Below are 18055 nucleotides of genomic sequence, written 5' to 3'. Positions count from 1 at the left end.
CTTCATATTCTTCTTGATCATATTACACTGGCAATAACACATGTGCATACTTCCTTTTCTCTTGGGGCATTTTTGAAACTTCATAGTTGAAAGGGTTCGAGCTTTTGTCTTGCTTCTTTCCAAGGGAATTATATGGATAGTTGATCCCTTGGTTATACGCATGCTTGTCTCTTTCAAACGACCAAGGACATACCATATCTAGGAAGTCTATTCCTAGTACCATGCGATAGTCGTCCATCGGAACCACTATCAAGTCGATGGTCCCTTTCCATTCTGCAATCTTCATGGGTATTCCACGAGAAACTCCGAGGATCGGATTGGATGGAGAGTTGACAACTTTCAACCGACCTAACTCCTTTGTATAGTGAATACCTAACTTCTTAGCTTCTTCCTCTGCGATGAAACTATGCGTTGCTCCGGAATCTACTAGCGCCTTAGTGTTCCTGGCATTCACTTTAACTTCGACGAACATGAGACCCCCTCCTTTATTTTCTACCTTCTTAGAAGATTTTATCTCATCTTTCGATACTGAGTTCAGAAAGCGCATTGAGCTTATTTGTGCTTCGTCTTCTTCTTCTTGCAAAACCATCGCATAGAAGGTCTTTTTCTTCGGACAGTCTCGGATCAAGTGAGGACCATCACATAAGTAGCACTTGATCTCCTTTCGCTCTTCTCTTCGGTTTCTTCCTTCGATTTCTTTTCCTTTCGTATTTAAAGGTTGGGATGTGTTTTCTTTTGGTTCCGGTTCCGTCATAGTTTGTTCTCCCCCACTATTCTTCTTAACTGTGCTTTCTTTTCGAAATTCCATTAGATCTTCTGCCATGGCAATAGCTTCGTCAATGTCTTTGACATTTCTCCTCTTGAGCTCGTTGTAGGACCAAGATTGTAGTCCATCCATGAAATAGAAAAGTTTGTCCTTCTCCTGCATGTCGGGTAACTCTAGCATCAAGCTCGTGAACTCGATTATATAGTCTCGGATGGATCCCGTATGCTTTAGCCCACGAAGTTTCTTCATCGCTATGTCTTCAGCATTGTGTGGGCAGAATTGTCTCTTGAGTTGCCTCTTGAATTCTTCCCATGTGTCTATGGTATATAATCCTTTTTCAATATCACCATGCTTCCTTCGCCACCATAGAGTTGCACTCTCGCATAGATAAAGTACGGCTGTATCTACCTTCGTCTTGTCGTCCTTCACTAGACTAGCATTGAAGTAGCATTCCATCGACCAAAAGAATTCGTCGAGTTCTTTGGGGTCGCGTTTACCTCCATACTTCAATGGTCTGGGTGCTTCTGTGTGCGGAAATGTTCTTGCAATGGTCCCTCCAGTGATTGCTGCCTTGCATAGGTTTACTTCGGCTTGTAATGCGTCTACCTTCTCACGGAACTCGCTCCGCAGAGTGTTAATAAGTCCAAGGACTTCTTCCTTGATGACACCGATGGTCTCCTTCAATCCATCGCTCGTGTCACTTATCTCGGCAACGAACTGATCGACGGTATCCTTCCATTCAAGGATCTCACCGACGTTAATCTCTGTCCTTGTAAGCTTGTTCTCTAAGCTTGCCAAGGCATCTATCAATTGGTCCCTCTTCCTGGACTTTCTTTCTTTCTCTTCGACAACAGGGGCCACGTTTGCGACTTCACTACTTCCTGCTTCCGTAGTCATGATCTCTTGCTTGTACGAACTTGGCTCTGATACCACGTGTCACGGGATGAATCTTTTAGACTAGTCAATACCGTGTGCCACTTAGTGCTTCTCCGACTAAGTCAGGCTAACTTCGACGATCTAGATGTACTAACGAACTTAGGAAGCAAGAGTTACGACAAGGGACACTTCAAGAAAGCTTCTATTATATAAATCGAAACTTCTTTACAAAGCAACTTCTTGATGGTTTCGACAAATGAGTCCTCCCCCTATTTATAGGAACCTTACACCTCCTCAAATGGAAGTTTCTAGGTCCCGATCAATCATGACTAATCTAGACTCTTCCTATTATATACATGGATTTTACAAGACTCTAGAATATTGTAAACTTGTATATGATGCTCTAGAAATCTCCAAGTCTTCCCGACATTATCCAAATCGTTCTTGTATGATCTAGCGTGTTCTAGATCCTTCCAAAGTCTTCCGGGTCGTTCTAGTTTCGTCTAGTGCCTTCTTTATTTATTCCGGATCGTTCTCCTTTATTCCACGGACATCTATAATATTCTAGCACCTTCCAGGGTCTCGTAAAGCATTCTTGATCTCTCCGGAGATTTCTCGAGTATACTTGATCGTTTCAGAGTTCTCTAGATGTCCGTGGTATTTTACAGAAGCTTGGTCCGTGACAGTACGCCCCGCGTATTTCCATAAAACTTCATATTTACAAAGTTGCCATCGGGGACTATACTTTACCTTAAGGGTTAAAACGAATACCAGAATCCTAGGTGTTACATTTTCATTGTTAATGTTACCATTTGAGCATTATACTTTCATTAAAGCAATAATTGCATAACCTTAAATTCCATTTTTGCAATGTACTTTCACTGTGAATATTACCATTAGAGCAAAATTTACTTTCATTAGTACAATAATTACTTAACCTTACATTTCATTTCTACAATTTATCATAACATTACATTACCTGTAAAAATCTACTTTCATTGTAAATGTTCTCATTTGAGCAATGTACTTTACCCTTAATACCTTTACCATTAACATGTAAATAACATTGTTTGGCAAACAATTGAAACAAATACAAGAAATAGGAATTGATTGTCATTAATACATTGCAAAGAAGTAACAATTATTGATTACCCTTAATCCATTGCTAATACATGAAAAAATCTTCATTACCCTTCATGCATTACCCTTAATAGATTACAAATACATGCAAATTACATCTTAATAACCACTATTACTACCATCGCCGTTACAACCCTATGATTACTTATACCAATGTCTTGATATGTTGTGTGTGACACATATCCCTTTTTGTCACACCCCTAAACCGAGATGGCAGAAACATTCGGGGGCGGAGGATGTCATGTATAGTATCGTAACAATGCACAATAGTAAAACAAGAAACAACATCCATTGCATTTATAATATAATTTATACATGTGTGTTCTGTGTATAGTTGTAAGACACCAAAAATATATCAAAATAAAAGACGAGTCTTGAACATGCTCCGTCTTCTCAAAATCTGGTCCAGTGTACCTGTCTACTGGTGACCTGAGAATACAAGTTATTTTGAAAGAGAGTATCAACATTTAAGTTGGTGAGTTCATAAGTATTTTTTGTGTCAAAAGTTTACATTTGTTTCATGAAAATGTTTGTAAGTGTTTTGATGTAAATGTTTGTATACTTCCTAGAAAAATCCTATACTTTCTACTAAAATGAAAAGTAGTCTTCTACCAAGACTCAACTGTGTTGTATGTTCTGTTCTCTTGAATAAAGTGTAAAATGTAAGTTTGTATTTAAAATAGTATAAATGTAATGTTTTCCATATGTGTAAAACTATCTTTATTCTAAAAATAGTATGCATTTCTCGTGTGAGAATATCACTGTATAAATGTAATGGAAAATGAAGATTTGCAGTAGTGTTGTATAAAATACACTATTGAATGCATTAACTGCCCTATAAGCCAAACTGGTTAAATTAGGTTAAAATGTGATAAGGTTATAACCATACTTGATAGACTAGTATAAAACACGACGTTCTTCAGGCGTCAAAATGGTATGACATTTGTCGCCTGTAGACCTGCAGGTCCCACTGTAGCTAGCAGCAAGGTGTAGGATGGTAAATTCCGTATAAATCTATACACAAACTCGCGCTCTCCCTCCAGTAGACTCTGGTTATAAAACGTGACATAGCAAGGATATTGCTACGCCATGAAATAGTATCTCATATTTTTGTTATCTTGTTCTTGTTATAATATGTTTGTTCCTTCTTGTTCTTGTTATAGTATGTTTTGTAATGTATAGTAATAGTATGTATGTACTGACTCATGTATGTTTCTCTGTTCTAGAAATAGTGTGCAGTGATCCTCTAAACTATACCTATTATAGTTTACTAGCATGTTTGTTTGAACTGTTACTGATTTGTAGAAAATAATCAATTGCTCAACATAAGCAACTGAGTTAAGTATGTTCCTTAAAAATGGGGTTTTAAAATTCATATATGTATTTAGTAAGTATAACTACGATTTAGCCGACAGTCAGACTAGTGATCCTACCCTAAGCCCACAACCAAACAAGGAACAAGAGTTACGGTATTTAGCAATAGTCCTAAGTTCGTTAAAGCATACTTGTACATAAATAGATACACGAATATGATTTTGATAAAAATATAAATCTAAGAATAGCTTTTAAAATGTTTTAACAAGTATTTGAGTATAAGAAATCCTTTCGTTTGAAGTTTTTCACATGTAAGTGGTTAACACAATTATATTGTGTTCTACTTGTATTCCCCCCTAAAAGCATTTAAAAGCATAAAAAGTTGTACTTCGTAGGGGTATGAACTCACCTTGTGGGAGTGATTCGAATGAAAGTTCGATATAGGATGTTAGATTTCACAAGCTAGTTCCCGGGTCAAAACAAGTCCTAAATAGCAATTTGTGCGACACAAAGGCATTCAATTAGCAATTATAACCTTTAAGGAATTTGAGAAACAACCTAGGATGCAAGAAACACTTACAAATGAAGTGTTAGAAGCAAATATGGGGAGGCTGCAAGGAGTTCACAGCCTGATGAAGGGTTCACGACCCAATGATCTTGGAGATTAAGAACACTAGAGGATCCTTAGCAATATCTTAAAGAAGATTCAAAGGAAATGGTATGATAGTTGAGAGGAAAGTGTTCTTGGTTGAAGATCCTTGGGAGAAAGCCTTGTGTTTGCGGTTAGAAAGGGAAGAAGTGAAGTAAAATCAGCTAACTCTCATATATATATAGGAGGGGAGGTTCATGGCCCAAACCGATGTTTACGACCCGAAGGTTGTTCTCGGACCGAAGCCTGATCACGACCCGAAGGCTGTTCACGGTCCTCGATTCCAAAGGCTATCCCTCCAAAATACATAACACTTAAGAATGCCATGTTTATACACTTATAAATTCATTACTCTAACTATATTAAGATAATAAAAGAAATAAGTTTGACATTTGATTGATATGTTTGACTTTAGTTGACCAAGTTTGACTTTTACAAGATAAAAATTTCAGATTGTCACACTTTTCCCACCTACTTCTTCATTGACTCATTTGAAAAATCACAGTTGCCTCCTTCCACCTACAACAAACAAAAAATATGGGAGAAATATCATAGATTCCTCTTTAGGCAGTCCCAAATACAAAAAAATAATTAGGTTTTTACCTGATAATTAGGACAGCCTCAAAAAATATTTCCTGGGTTATTTGGTGTTCGTGAGACTGAGATACCACAAACATCACCACAACTGTATGTAATTATCTTCTTATTCCTCCATCTTGAACCACCATTGAAGCTAGATCTTGCTGAGGAAATTGTCATTTTACCATTAAAGAAGGGATAGGGCGTGTGACTAACTCTTGGGGACGAAGGCTTATAATGGAGATGTGTGGTTTCTTGGTTTCCAGATCGGATTAATGAGAGTAAGTGACATTCACCTGACCTTGGTAATCGTCTAATGTGGGATGTGGGAGGGAAACCACTGAAAAGTTATAAACAAAAAGGTAAAGCAAATACGAGACATTAAAGAACCTAAAAAAACGAATTTGAACAAAACCGATAAAAAAAAATTAAAAACTTAAAGAATATATCAAAATTATTTTTTGCTCTTATACATCACAATAATTACGTGGATTTGTTTCACTTCCCCTTCTCTCCCCATAAACTATTCGCACCGTCGACCATTGAGAATATTTGCTTCTTCAAATAATTTGTAAAAGGGATTTTGTTAGGCACCATGGATGCTTCTGCAACACCGTCGAAGAACCCTAAAGGGGCATTCAAGCTCCTCAATGATCTTCCCTCCAACGGCCTTTTCTCATCCACTGTCGTTTCTTCCAATTTGGTAAGTCTCTCTAAACCCTGGATTTTTAATTGTTAATCGTTGGTTTTGGTGTTTATGATTGATGTGATTCCTGATTGTAGCAATTTCACTGATTGTTCATTAGTGTTAAACTCGATTACAAGAGAATAAATAATTGTAGGGCACACGAACTCCTCAAAATGTAATCGAGTGTGTTCTGATCAGAAATTCAGAATCGACTGTTATGGGTGTAGTTGTGAACTCATTTTCTCGTACACCCGAGACGTTTCTTATAAAGTTCTTGATTTTTTTCAAGTTCATGTTCTTGTTAAGTTCTTTCATCGGCATATATTGGCTGATAGTAACTCGTACAATTCTCTCATGTCATTGGGGTTTGGGGTTTGATATTTTAGTGAGATTGCATATTTGCATATTCTAATAAATGCAAAGTATATAAATTGTTGGTCTTCTCACTCTTCTGTTTTATTGCTCAAGATTCTTCCTATCAATCACTAACTTAGCGTCAGTTTCTTGATGAACATGGTAAAGAAAATTAGATTCAGGATCTGCATTGCCAAAACATGAAGATTACTAATCCATCAAGAGATAACAACATCTAATATTATCAAATTTGATGTTAACAATATGCCCAAATATGGAATGTAATATGCTATTTTTCGGTATCAGAATCTGTCCCTTTGTTTTTTCCTTTTTTTTTTCCATGAGTTCATGTTAACATTCTATGCAGGGTGGAATGCGTGTCTATATCACTGATCGTGATACATCACCTCCAGGTATTTTCCAAGAGTTTATCCTTACAACATGTAAATTAATTGATGATTAAATATGATATGAATTGAACAATAAGATTAAGGACATTTGACAAATATTTCTTTTCTTCATCCAGAAAACCAGTTAATAAAGACAGATCAAATGAACATACTCATTAGATCTCTTTTGCTTAAGCAACAACAAAAGGCTGAATCAAGTGCAAAAGGTGCAAGTGGAAAAGAAAGCTCAAGAAAGCGGTATATAATTCTTTTTTTTTTAAAGCTTGATTCCTGCTTTCATTGTTTTTAATGTTTGAATATTTTGTATTTGGTTTTTTTGTTTTCTCTTCTCCTATTTAGGGGTTTAGAAAGAGGTGTGGATGGAAGGGCAACAACAAAAAGAGGTGCTTCCAATGGTCAACATGGTTCTCAGCCAGGTGAGCAGAGCTCACTATTTTGTTTTGTGGGTCCCACTCATATATATCTAATTGAAGATTTTTGCACATGATATTGATATGATGTATAGAGGGATCAAGATCACATTCACATGTACCTGAAAATCTTCAAAGTTTAACTGTAGAGAAAATACGTGCACTTTTAAAGGAAAGAGGACTTTCCCTAAAAGGAAAGAAGGCAAGTAGTAATTTTTTGCATTATTGAATTCAAAAGATTTTTTTTTTATAATATTTAATTATTGGCAGGATGAACTGATTATGCGGTTGAGGAATGCAACTGGTTGAGTAAGCTCCATGACTTTGAGGTTAAGAGTAGTTGTACACGTAATTGATGAAATTAGGTTTTTAGTATGTAACAAGTGAAAATGTAATACTACTCTCTTTATGTTGATGTTTACATTTTAGATGTTTGTTGGTTTGTGTGAAAACGGTTTTAAATGCAAGAAATGAGAATGTAAAGTAATAGTATTCTTTATAGCGTCTTACTCTCATTTTATTTGTTATTGAAGCATTGTGCTTTTAGTTTCTTTATAGCGTCTTACTCTCATTATAGCAGTGATAATGGTTATGTATTTGGATGACATGACATAGCTATAATTGGGTAGATTTTTAAAGTAAAATGTTTAATTACAAAAAAATGAAAGTATGATGCTATAATGGTTTTCGAATAAACTACAAATTTCTATCTTTAGACTATTGATTGATATGTCAAATGGTTCCAGGGATAGAAATACATTCCAACACTATCTTTTTACATCGGTTTTGTTACAATTAATCACCTGGAAATCACTTGTTAAAAGGGACATCCAAATATCCAGTAAATTGATTATTAAAAATTTATTATGTGGTCTACAATAATATTAAGAGAAAATGACAAAAATAGCCATTTACACTAATTGCATTACAAAAATAGCCAAAAAAAATCGAAATTACAAAAATAGCCACCCATTTCGCAGATGAGAAAGTCCCATCTGCGAAATGGGCTTCTCATCTGCGAAAGTACAAGTACCTAAAGCACAGTTGTGCTTTAGGTACTTGTACTTTCGCAGATGAGAATTTTTTTTTTTTTTAATTTTTTTTTCTGTATAAATAGGGTTAATTTCGCAGATGGAATAGGGCCATCTGCGAAATGGTGTATTTTTTTTTTTTTTTTTTTTTTTTTTTTTTTTTTTTTTAAGTTTGACTATGAAATGAATTGGTTTGACTACGAAATCACGTTGCTATATAAAAACTTTTGTAGAAAAAATATCATTTTGGTTGTTATTTGTTTAGGAAATACTCTCTACAATTTGCTCAAAAAATGATTGAATATTTGGTTTGTCTTGTAACCGGTGGGAGATGGCAAGTTAATAGAACTAATCTGGAATACATATGTCCACAGAGAGGTATTTCTGAACTCGCTTTGATATTTTCTGAGTATATTAGTTATAGTGATTTTGTATCTTTGGTAAGAAGCAAAATTGGTTTGTTAGACAAATATAAAATTAGTCTTCGTTTCCACCATCCTGAATTAAATTATTATATAGCTATAGTTGAAGACGTGGATGTTAGAATGTTGATAAACGTAATCAAATGTAGTGGAGGAAGGGCTATGAAAGTGTTTGTGGTGGTTGATGAAGTTGAGGAGGTTAATGAGGGTGGTGAAATTGGAAACCAACTTGTTGGTAATTTATGCAGTTATAAAGGGAGCAACGATCCGATAGGTACTTTCAATACTCCTAGTGTACCTCAGTTTCACAGTGTTGCTGAAAATGTTAATGTTAGTTATTCACCTATTCACTATGTGGATCCCGAGAATTACAAGTCTGTTGGTGATGATGATGTTGGTACATATCTTAATCATGTGGGTGGTCGTTGTGATGATGTTGCTGAACAAGAAGTTAAACTTATGAATAGGCGTGTGGTAGATAAAACTAAAAAGAAAAAAAATTCAACTCAAAAAAATGAAAAAAATCATGTTTACGGGCATTATGTTTATGTTGGTGATGTATGTTTAGATATAACCGAGCTACAAAGTAATTCCGATAGAGATGAGTTGGGTGATGAAGTTAAAGCTAAATATCCCGATAACCTTTTTCACGGTATGCCCCCTGTACTAGCATGGCCAGTTGATCTTAATAAAGATATCCCAACACAGATGGTAGACATTAATCTTCAAAAGATTCAATGTGAGAGTATATTTAAAAACAAAGAACTTTTAAAGCGGTGTATTGGTAAAAAAATGTCTTCGAGAAGGTTTCCAGACGAGGACAAGTAGATCCACCAAATCAAGGTATGAAGTTGTGTGTGTTTCGAAAAATTGTTCTTGGTTACTAAGAGCAAAAGCAATTAAAAATTCTAATGGACTTTTCCAAGTGAATAAATTTGTTGATGTACACACATGTTCTTCAACATTGTTGCAACCTAATCATCGACAAGCAAACAAATATGTTTTGGGTGAATATATTGCTGATGTTTTGGCTGAAGACTATAGTAGAGTTTATCGGGGAAAAGAAATTGTTAATGATATGAATGCTCAATTGAATATCAATATCTCATACCATCAGGCATGGCATGCGAAGCAATATGCATTGTTGTCGTTAAGGGGTACGAAAGAGGATTCTTTTACCAAACTTCCGGTGTATTGTCACAACTTGGCCAAACATAATCCGGGTACTGTCACACATATTAAAACAGATGCTGATGATCGCTTTGAGTTTTTGTACGTCGCACTCGGTTGCTCGGTTAGTATTATCATGTCCTAATTTTTTTTTTAATATTTATTTTGGTGTATTTGAATAGATATACAATGTATTGTAGGTACGAGCTTTTGTCAATTTTTGTAAGCCGACCCTAGTAGTAGATGGAGCTCACCTAAAGGGCGAGTTCAAAGGTACCATGCTACTTGCAGTTACTAAGGACGGACAAAATCAATTATTGCCAGTTGCATATGGTATATGCAAAAATGAGTGTACTGATTCTTGGACATGGTTTTTTCAAAAACTACGTGATTGCATAGGAAATATGCAGGAGCTTACAATTATATCTGATAGGTCTCCATTTATAGCAACATCCGTTGCCAACATTTTTCCTCACGCTCATCATGAAATATGTGGTGTCCATTTGTATTTCAACATAGTATCTAGATTCGGCAAGAGTAAGACGGTTAAAGGAATTTTTTGGGAGGCGTGTAGGGCGTACACAGTTGATGCTTTTGATACTGCCATGGATGTTATGAAAAAGACAAAAGAACCAGTATGGGAGTACTTAAAAAGTATAAATCCAGAAACCTGGTCAAGGGCACATTTTAAAGGGAACCGATACAATCTTATGTCGTCCAACAGTGCGGAGTCTATAAATGCATTATCTAGACACGCACGTAAGGTGCCAATACTTATGTTGATTGATTTTTTTCGTGCTACAATGCAACAATGGTGGTTTCAAAGACGTAACTTTGCAGGTATTACGTGAATTTGTAATATTAATGTTTTATTAGTTTTGATGTTATTGATCTTAACTTCTTCATTTTGGCTGCTTTTTTAGCGGAAGCAACAACAACACTTACCCCTTGGGCGGATGAAGTTGTAAAAGAAAACAAGAAAACTTTTACGAAATGGGATGTTCGCATGATCTCAAATACGAAATGCGAGGTCAAAAAGGGGGCACAAAATGTGATTGTTGATTTTCAACATATGACATGTACATGTAGGCATTGGCAACTTGATGGGATACCTTGTGGTCATGTCATAAGATGTTTAACAGTGAACAATTACCAAGACTGCTCGAGGTTTGCATTAAATGCTTACCTTACCGAAACACTGAGGAAAACATATGAGGAATCAATAAACCCTCTGCCGAAGCCATCCGAATGGGAGATCCCCGATGATTTGATGATTGTTAAGCCACCTATAATGGATAAACGTCAGCCAGGCAGGCCAAGAAACACAGATCGCATTCCATCCCAAGGCGAGGGTACAATTATAAAAGAGTGTTCTACATGTGGTCAACTAGGACACATGAGAAATAATTGTACTGGAAGGGCGTCTGGTAGCAGAGCAGGTCACATAATTTCTACTCCAGAAATTACATATAATATTGGTGGTTCAGCGGGTTGCTCACAAACCCATAACGCTGATTTTGATATAAAACAACCTTGAAATTAAGAGTAATGACGAGTTGTTAGCTTATTATGTATTGTAATATTTTTATTAACTCTTACAAGACATTGCTATGCTCTCATATTTTAGTTAATTTTGTTGATTATAACAATGAAGGAAGCCTTTATATTATAAAATATAGTTTGCAGATTTATTTTAACAGTTACAACATGTTATTTAAAAAAAACAACAAACGATCCTTTGGCAACCTAATATGTTTCATGATAATATTACAACAACTTTATAACTAATTTTTAAACTCAGGGAACTGCAACGGGTACTTCTCTTTCTCCGTTGTTATATAGTCATCCCTAATTCTCATTTTGTCTTCGAAATGATCCTTTTTTACCATAATGTGTATCAACTGCTCATCCTTCTCAGCAAGCCGTTTTTCAGTCGTTTTGATTGCCTTCTTACTCTTTTTTATCCAATCTTTATGCTCTTTGATTTTGTTTTTATTGAGGTCAATCCATTCTTGAACTTGTTTGCATTCCGAATCTATATCATTAGCAAGTTGAGTGAGAAGTCGGGATGACTCTTTGTCATTTTCTTGTTGTGCTTCAGCCTTCTTTAATTCTTCAAAATTTTCATGTGACATATATGACCCGGCTGAAGAGGGTGTAAAAAAAGGGTCTACCGAATCACAGTAGTAACAATCTACTTCGTTGCATGAGCAAATTTCGAATTTGTGTGAGGAACTCATAATAAAGTCGACATTGTATTAAACTGGAGCAATAAGTGGTATTTATACATACTAGACAGTAATGAGATGTCCAACTTTGAAATGACTAGACGGTAATGACAAGTCACTGTAGTAACCTGCACATCCCAGTGGGACCCTTAAGTGACAAGAGATAAATGACAGTTTGACATGACAAAACACTACATAAAGCTGAAAATGGTAGTCCAAATATTACCATTTCGTAGTCAAAGTATTAATTCATAGTCTATTTATTTATATAAATAGATGTTTAAGATCTATAAACTAAACACCCAAATCACCTAAACGAAACGAATTCCCATTATTAGAAATGTCGTCAAATGCAGCAAGTTCTTCGAATGAAGTACCTGGTTCCAATTCTGAAAGGCCATGGACGACAAACGAGGTGTTACTTCTAACACGATGCTGGCTAAGTGTTAAGGATGGTGAACCGTTACTTGCTCCCCCGCATTGCCTAATTGGTGATGAATGGAGTCGCCTCACATCTTTGTTTAACCATGAGATGGGAGAAGGACAAAAAAGAGAAAAATCAGATGTTGTTACTAAGTGGACGGATGTAAAGGAAGAAGTGACATGGTTCAATCGAGCATGTAGTTATGCGAAACGTAACAATGTTCGTTATCGTGACGAAGAAGAGTTCTTGGAAGTTGTTACAGAGTTTTACATCTGTGAGCATGACGGCAGAGACTTCGAATACGAGGAAGTTTGGAAGGTTGTTAGAGATAAACAGTATTTCAAGTAGACCGCTCTAATTTGTGTTAAGAATAACCCATGGACTTGTGTTTTATGTTAATGCTTTGTTCGTATTATGTCGTTGTTTTTCATGTAATTGTTGTGATGTTTTTAATGGTTCATGGAATCCTTGTTACTAATGTATTCTAATATATTGTGATAACTAATGCAATGGTCATTTATTAACTCAAGTTAATGATACGAGTTGCTCACATAATAAACTAAAATAGATTTTAAACAAACGAAATACATACGAAATACATCAGAAAAACATGAAAATAACCTAGTACATGAAGATAACCTAGTACTCAAATAATAAACTAAAATAGATTTTAAACAAACAGGATATATTTCAAGATATTCCAAGGGGCTTCAAACTGGAATTCCAACCCGTTACTTAATGACTTGTATTCCTCCTTAGCAGCTTCCAAGATGATATCCTCAGTAGCATTTAAACGTGTGTCGTCAATTTTGGTATAAAGATCGTTGAATAATAGAACTTCGGTTTTCATTTCATACCATCTTGCTAAGATGTCTAGTTCGTCACGATCGTTTCTTGTAGCCATTCGGTTTTCAGCATTGAAAATATTTATTAAACGGCTCCAAAACATTGGATCGTTCAACTTGCTTGTCTCGTACACATAAATATAAGCATGTGTAAGAACCATGAACTCTTCATTTCTCCATGATATAGAAGTCATTTGGATTGAAACAAAGAGAGTAGAATCTAAAAAACAATATTTGAACAACTATATTGGTTAATTTAATAAAGTATTGCATGTAACTTAAGGTCAATTTATAGTAGTTTCTACACAAAATCGCAATCCAATCTTCTAATATGTCTGCAATTCATAGTCAAAATTAACCGACGAATGCAGTGTACTATACTTATAACACAACAGATCACTGTTCGAGTTGACAATTCATCCCCGGTTGAATGACAACACAATACATTGATGTTTGAGTTGACAAGTCATTGCACCAGGAAAGTAACGAGTCGTTATAAATAGATTTCAATATCCGTTGTAATTGTATTCTATTACTTCCCTCCTTGCAATTATGGACTCACCACGTATATGGAGGAACGCAGAGGAGGTCGCTTGGGTTCAAGCTTGGATTACAACTGTAGAGGTGGATTTTCCACCGGGTCCCCCACAAGTTCGTGCTGGATCATTTTGGTCTCATGTCTGTCATTTGTTTCACCATTTAATGAACTGCACTCAATATCGAAGAAGAAGAGATGTCAAAGCGAAGTTTTTGGATATGAAAATGAAGGTGAAACAATTTCAACGTATTTATAACGAGTTGGATAACGAACATGCAAATACGGATGAAGACATTCTACGGCAGGTGGCTTTGGAACTATACCGTTTTCAATATGATGGTAGCGAGTTTACCCACTTAGATGCATGGAATCTTTTAAAGAATGTCCCTTATTTTTAATATGCATGTTGGTTAAGTTCATTGTTTTTCGTTATTTAAGTTGCTTGTTGTTGTATGTGTCTAGTCGTTACTATTTAATAAACGTCCATTTCTTTTAATATATGTTGTTTCCTCAATAGCCAATATTTAGAACGCAATAAAATATAAATGAGGTACATAAATAACTAACACATAATACGACATAAAAAATAAACTGGGTACATGGATAACTAATACGTAACACAACACTAAAATAAAAACGGGGTACATAAAAAACTAATACATAATACTACATAAAACATAAAGGTGCTACATGAATAACTACTGCATTGAGAGAGGTAACAGGACCACCGTTTCATTTGGTATTTCCCAATGCTCATATGATGGTATACCATTCACCAACTCAGATCCATATGCAACTCGATACACATAATTAGTGAACTTGTAATCAACCATTCTCTGAATGGACTCAGATGTACGGGTTCTTAGACATGCTATAGCGTGGCCACATGGTATACTGCTTTTTTGCCATTTACCACAACTACATACCCTTCGTTCAAGTTGTACGTTGCTGGTGGCAAAAGTGTCATCGACTTCAAATGTATCCCCATACAAACGTCTTGCATTACAATTATAAGACTTGTTGAGACTTTTTTGAACCTTACTCTCAACGTAAGGGGTCAACCCACCAGACAACCTCCCTGTAAAATTTGATATTTTAATAAAAATAGCAGCACAATAAAAAAAACAAAATATAACAATCTCCCTTACCAACCAGTTCGGCCTGTTCAGCATACTTTGATTTTATCGACGTGGTGGTTAACTCAATTATCGTTGTTATAGGAAACTCACGTGAGGATATAATTTGCAAAATTTCAGGGACGTCAATCGATTTAACATTGTAACGTATTTTTGGGAAAAATGCTCTTGTCCATTTTAAAATCGGTATATCGTCAAGCCAGTAAATTGGACTCATAAGCAAGGTGCAGAAAGGTGGTTGCCTACATGTACTTTGCAACCTTTCCAAACACAAGTAAAAATCATCAACGCTATATGCATTGCATGACTTCCAAAACAACGATTCGACTTCCGTATTGTTATGTCCGACAGACTCACGTATCTTTCGAGTTATATCTTTAGGACAATATCCATGATAGGAATCCGGGTAGGCACTCTCAACACCAAAGTCTATGTTACCACACAGGTTGCTTATGAAACCAACCTCTATGTCCTCACCTAAACAATCTCTTAACCTCATCATGAACCATCTCCATGATTCTTCACACTGTAAGGTTCCCAAACCAATTGCTAAGAGTAGTGGTTCATGATTTCCATCTAAAGCCACTGCGAAGTACATTGTTGTCAGAAAGCTCCCAAGAAGGGGTAAATAACCCACATATATCAGCGGTATCATGCACCTAAGGAAGGTACGAATCTACATAAAAACAAACACATATTAGTGATAAGTAATAACTAATCGAGATACATTACCATGAAATATTGTATAACTCAATAAAAGAAGTATGTTATACCACGCAACCTAAAGCCACAAAACAGAATTGAAAGCGGTTGGTATCGGTTTTCTTAATGGCTGTGAAGGTATTAGGATTTGTTCTTTGAAGGTTATGCAAGAAAATTGGTAGTTGAGAAAAGGTTCTTTCGCTGTAACTACTCATTTTCAATACCGATGATTGTGCTCTACAATGATCACACAAATGCAATTATAAATAGAAAATATTGTATCTCTACTGATCAAAATTCATAGTTTAACCTTTTAAATTCATAGTTGAACATTTTGAATTCATAGTCAAACCAGTTCATTTTATAGTCAAATTTCACTGACCGACATGACAATACTACAGAATGTACTTGTCTGCATTTCATAGTTGAACTTTTTGAATTCATAGTCAAACTAGTTCATTTCATAGTCAAATTTCACTGACCGACATGACAATACTACAGAATGTACTTGTCTGCATTTCATAGTTGAACTTTTTGAATTCATAGTCAAACCAGTTCATTTCATAGTCAAAAAGAATTGTCGGTAATATGATTTATTCTATAAATGGGTGTCACTCATTATGAAAAAATTTAACTGAGAAAGTAACTCCGATTTAAAAGAATAAGAAGGCTAATGGCATACTGCAATTGCGGAGGAGAACGCATCGTTAGGATTTCGGGTACAGCTAAAAACCCAGGAAGATTGTTTTACGCTTGCCCGTATTTGGTATCATGTTCTTACCGTCATTCAAATTTAAACCCTCGTGTTTACATCACACAAATTTATTTTCTTACTGTGAATATTAAATTTAACAGGGACCAAAATGCGGGTTTATCAGTTGGGTTGATGAAGAGAAGGACCAATCTTCTATGGTAATAGCTAAAGTAGCTAACTCTAATAAGCTCTTTCAATCAGAAAATAAGAAGTTAAAGATAGCGTTGGTTTGTAGTTGGGTGTTGTTCTTGGCAGTTCTTGTTTACAAGTTGTAAGCTTTTCAATATTGTTTTTATGGTTTTGAAGTTGTTAGGTCAATAAATTGTTGTATTTGTAACGTTAAAACAAATGTTGTAGTCGTTCTTATGTTGTATGTATTGATAAGTAATTAGTAGGTCATTAAATTGTTGTAATTGTCGTAACGTTATATTTTTTGTCATCCGTTGAGTAAACTCTAAAAATAAACTAATAATGAAATCCAACATTAATTTGTATATACATTTATATAATCCAACTACATAGGAGCAAGACTAGACCCCCAAATAATTTTTGCCATCCGGAGACGGAACTCTAAAGCTGCGTTCTTTGGGTCAATAAGAACATGTATTGGTTGACCTGAAACCAATTGCTCCATAAACATACAAAGAAAAACACCGCAATCTCCCAAATGACTACTTTGTTGGGGAACGTTTTCTTCATAAATGAATTGCATATTCAATGGAATCCTTGGGATGTTCCTCCGGGCCCAATACTTAATCTTGTCCAAATAATTTGCCACCCGACGTTCAAATTTGGAAAAGATTCCTTCGGATTGGAATTTTTCATAAGCACCTCTACCAAGACTGTCATAAATATGCACTTCCATTGACGCTAATCGTAGTTCCCCATGTAACAGCCCGGAATCTCAGGTATTGTTAAATTATGTTTTTGGGGTGATTTAAGAGGGGACTCGGCGAGTTAGAGCCTAGACTCGCCGAGTAGGACCGCAGACCTGGTCGCGGGTTCGCGACTGGACTCGACGAGTCCAGATATGGACTCGGCGAGTCGGCGCTGTTCAGCGGAAACCCTAGCCGTTTGGTTTTGGAATGTATATAATGCACTTATAGGCCGTCATTGTCCGTCTTTAGTCGACTGAGAAGAACCCTAAACGGCTGTGGGCATCTAGAGCATGATTGAAGGATATTAGGGCCTTGAAGAAATTGTTGTGCAAAGAGGAGAAGAGTTTTGGCTAAAGGAACAGCAAGGGATTCGAGTTCTGCGGTTTGGGGACACAGAGAGTGCGTTATTCAGGTAATATTTCGGATCTTTTCTGTTATGTTGATGTATGCATGGATTTAGGGTTTATGGAACCCATTTGGTGATTAGATGGATTAGTACCTTGTTACCCAAACGATTATAACCCTGTATTAGGACCTTAGAGGTCCAGAAGGTCCCATGCTTGTGTATTTCGGGACAATACTTATCTCAGGAAGCAGTTTGATCGACTGCATGGCATGGACTCGCCGAGTCCGATGAACAGACTCGGCGAGTAGCTTGGAGATTGACTGGAACTCGTCGAGCTGTTCTTCAGACTCGACGAGTGGAGTCGGGGTGGCCCCGCGATTCTTCCACGAGGATCT

The 18055-nt window shown here is 36.0% G+C and overlaps 1 protein-coding gene across 1 annotated transcript; it reads left to right on the top strand.

Moving 5' to 3' along the window:
* The first annotated feature begins 5818 nt into the window (after window positions 1–5818).
* Window positions 5819–7685, top strand: LOC145102602 (protein LOWER TEMPERATURE 1-like). Its single transcript, XM_079040047.1, has 6 exons — window positions 5819–6027; window positions 6734–6779; window positions 6893–7013; window positions 7116–7192; window positions 7282–7388; window positions 7457–7685. Exons 1-6 carry the CDS (start codon window positions 5920–5922, stop codon window positions 7493–7495), a joined length of 498 nt encoding a protein of 165 aa, XP_078896173.1. The 5' UTR covers window positions 5819–5919; the 3' UTR covers window positions 7496–7685.
* The last annotated feature ends 10370 nt before the right edge of the window (window positions 7686–18055 follow it).

Source organism: Lactuca serriola, chromosome 4 (assembly GCF_051521515.1).
Source record: "Lactuca serriola cultivar US96UC23 chromosome 4, Lser_US96UC23_V15, whole genome shotgun sequence".
NCBI classification, from domain to species: Eukaryota; Viridiplantae; Streptophyta; class Magnoliopsida; order Asterales; family Asteraceae; genus Lactuca; species Lactuca serriola.
This window is presented reverse-complemented; position numbering and strand designations above follow the sequence as displayed.

Coding starts and splice junctions, on each gene's coding strand:
- LOC145102602 (XM_079040047.1), top strand. CDS start 5,920: ATGGATGCTTCTGCAACACCGTCGAAGAACCCTAAAGGGGCATTCAAG. Junction 7,193..7,281: donor TCAACATGGTTCTCAGCCAG/GTGAGCAGAGCT, acceptor TATGATGTATAG/AGGGATCAAGATCACATTCA. Junction 7,389..7,456: donor TTTCCCTAAAAGGAAAGAAG/GCAAGTAGTAAT, acceptor AATTATTGGCAG/GATGAACTGATTATGCGGTT.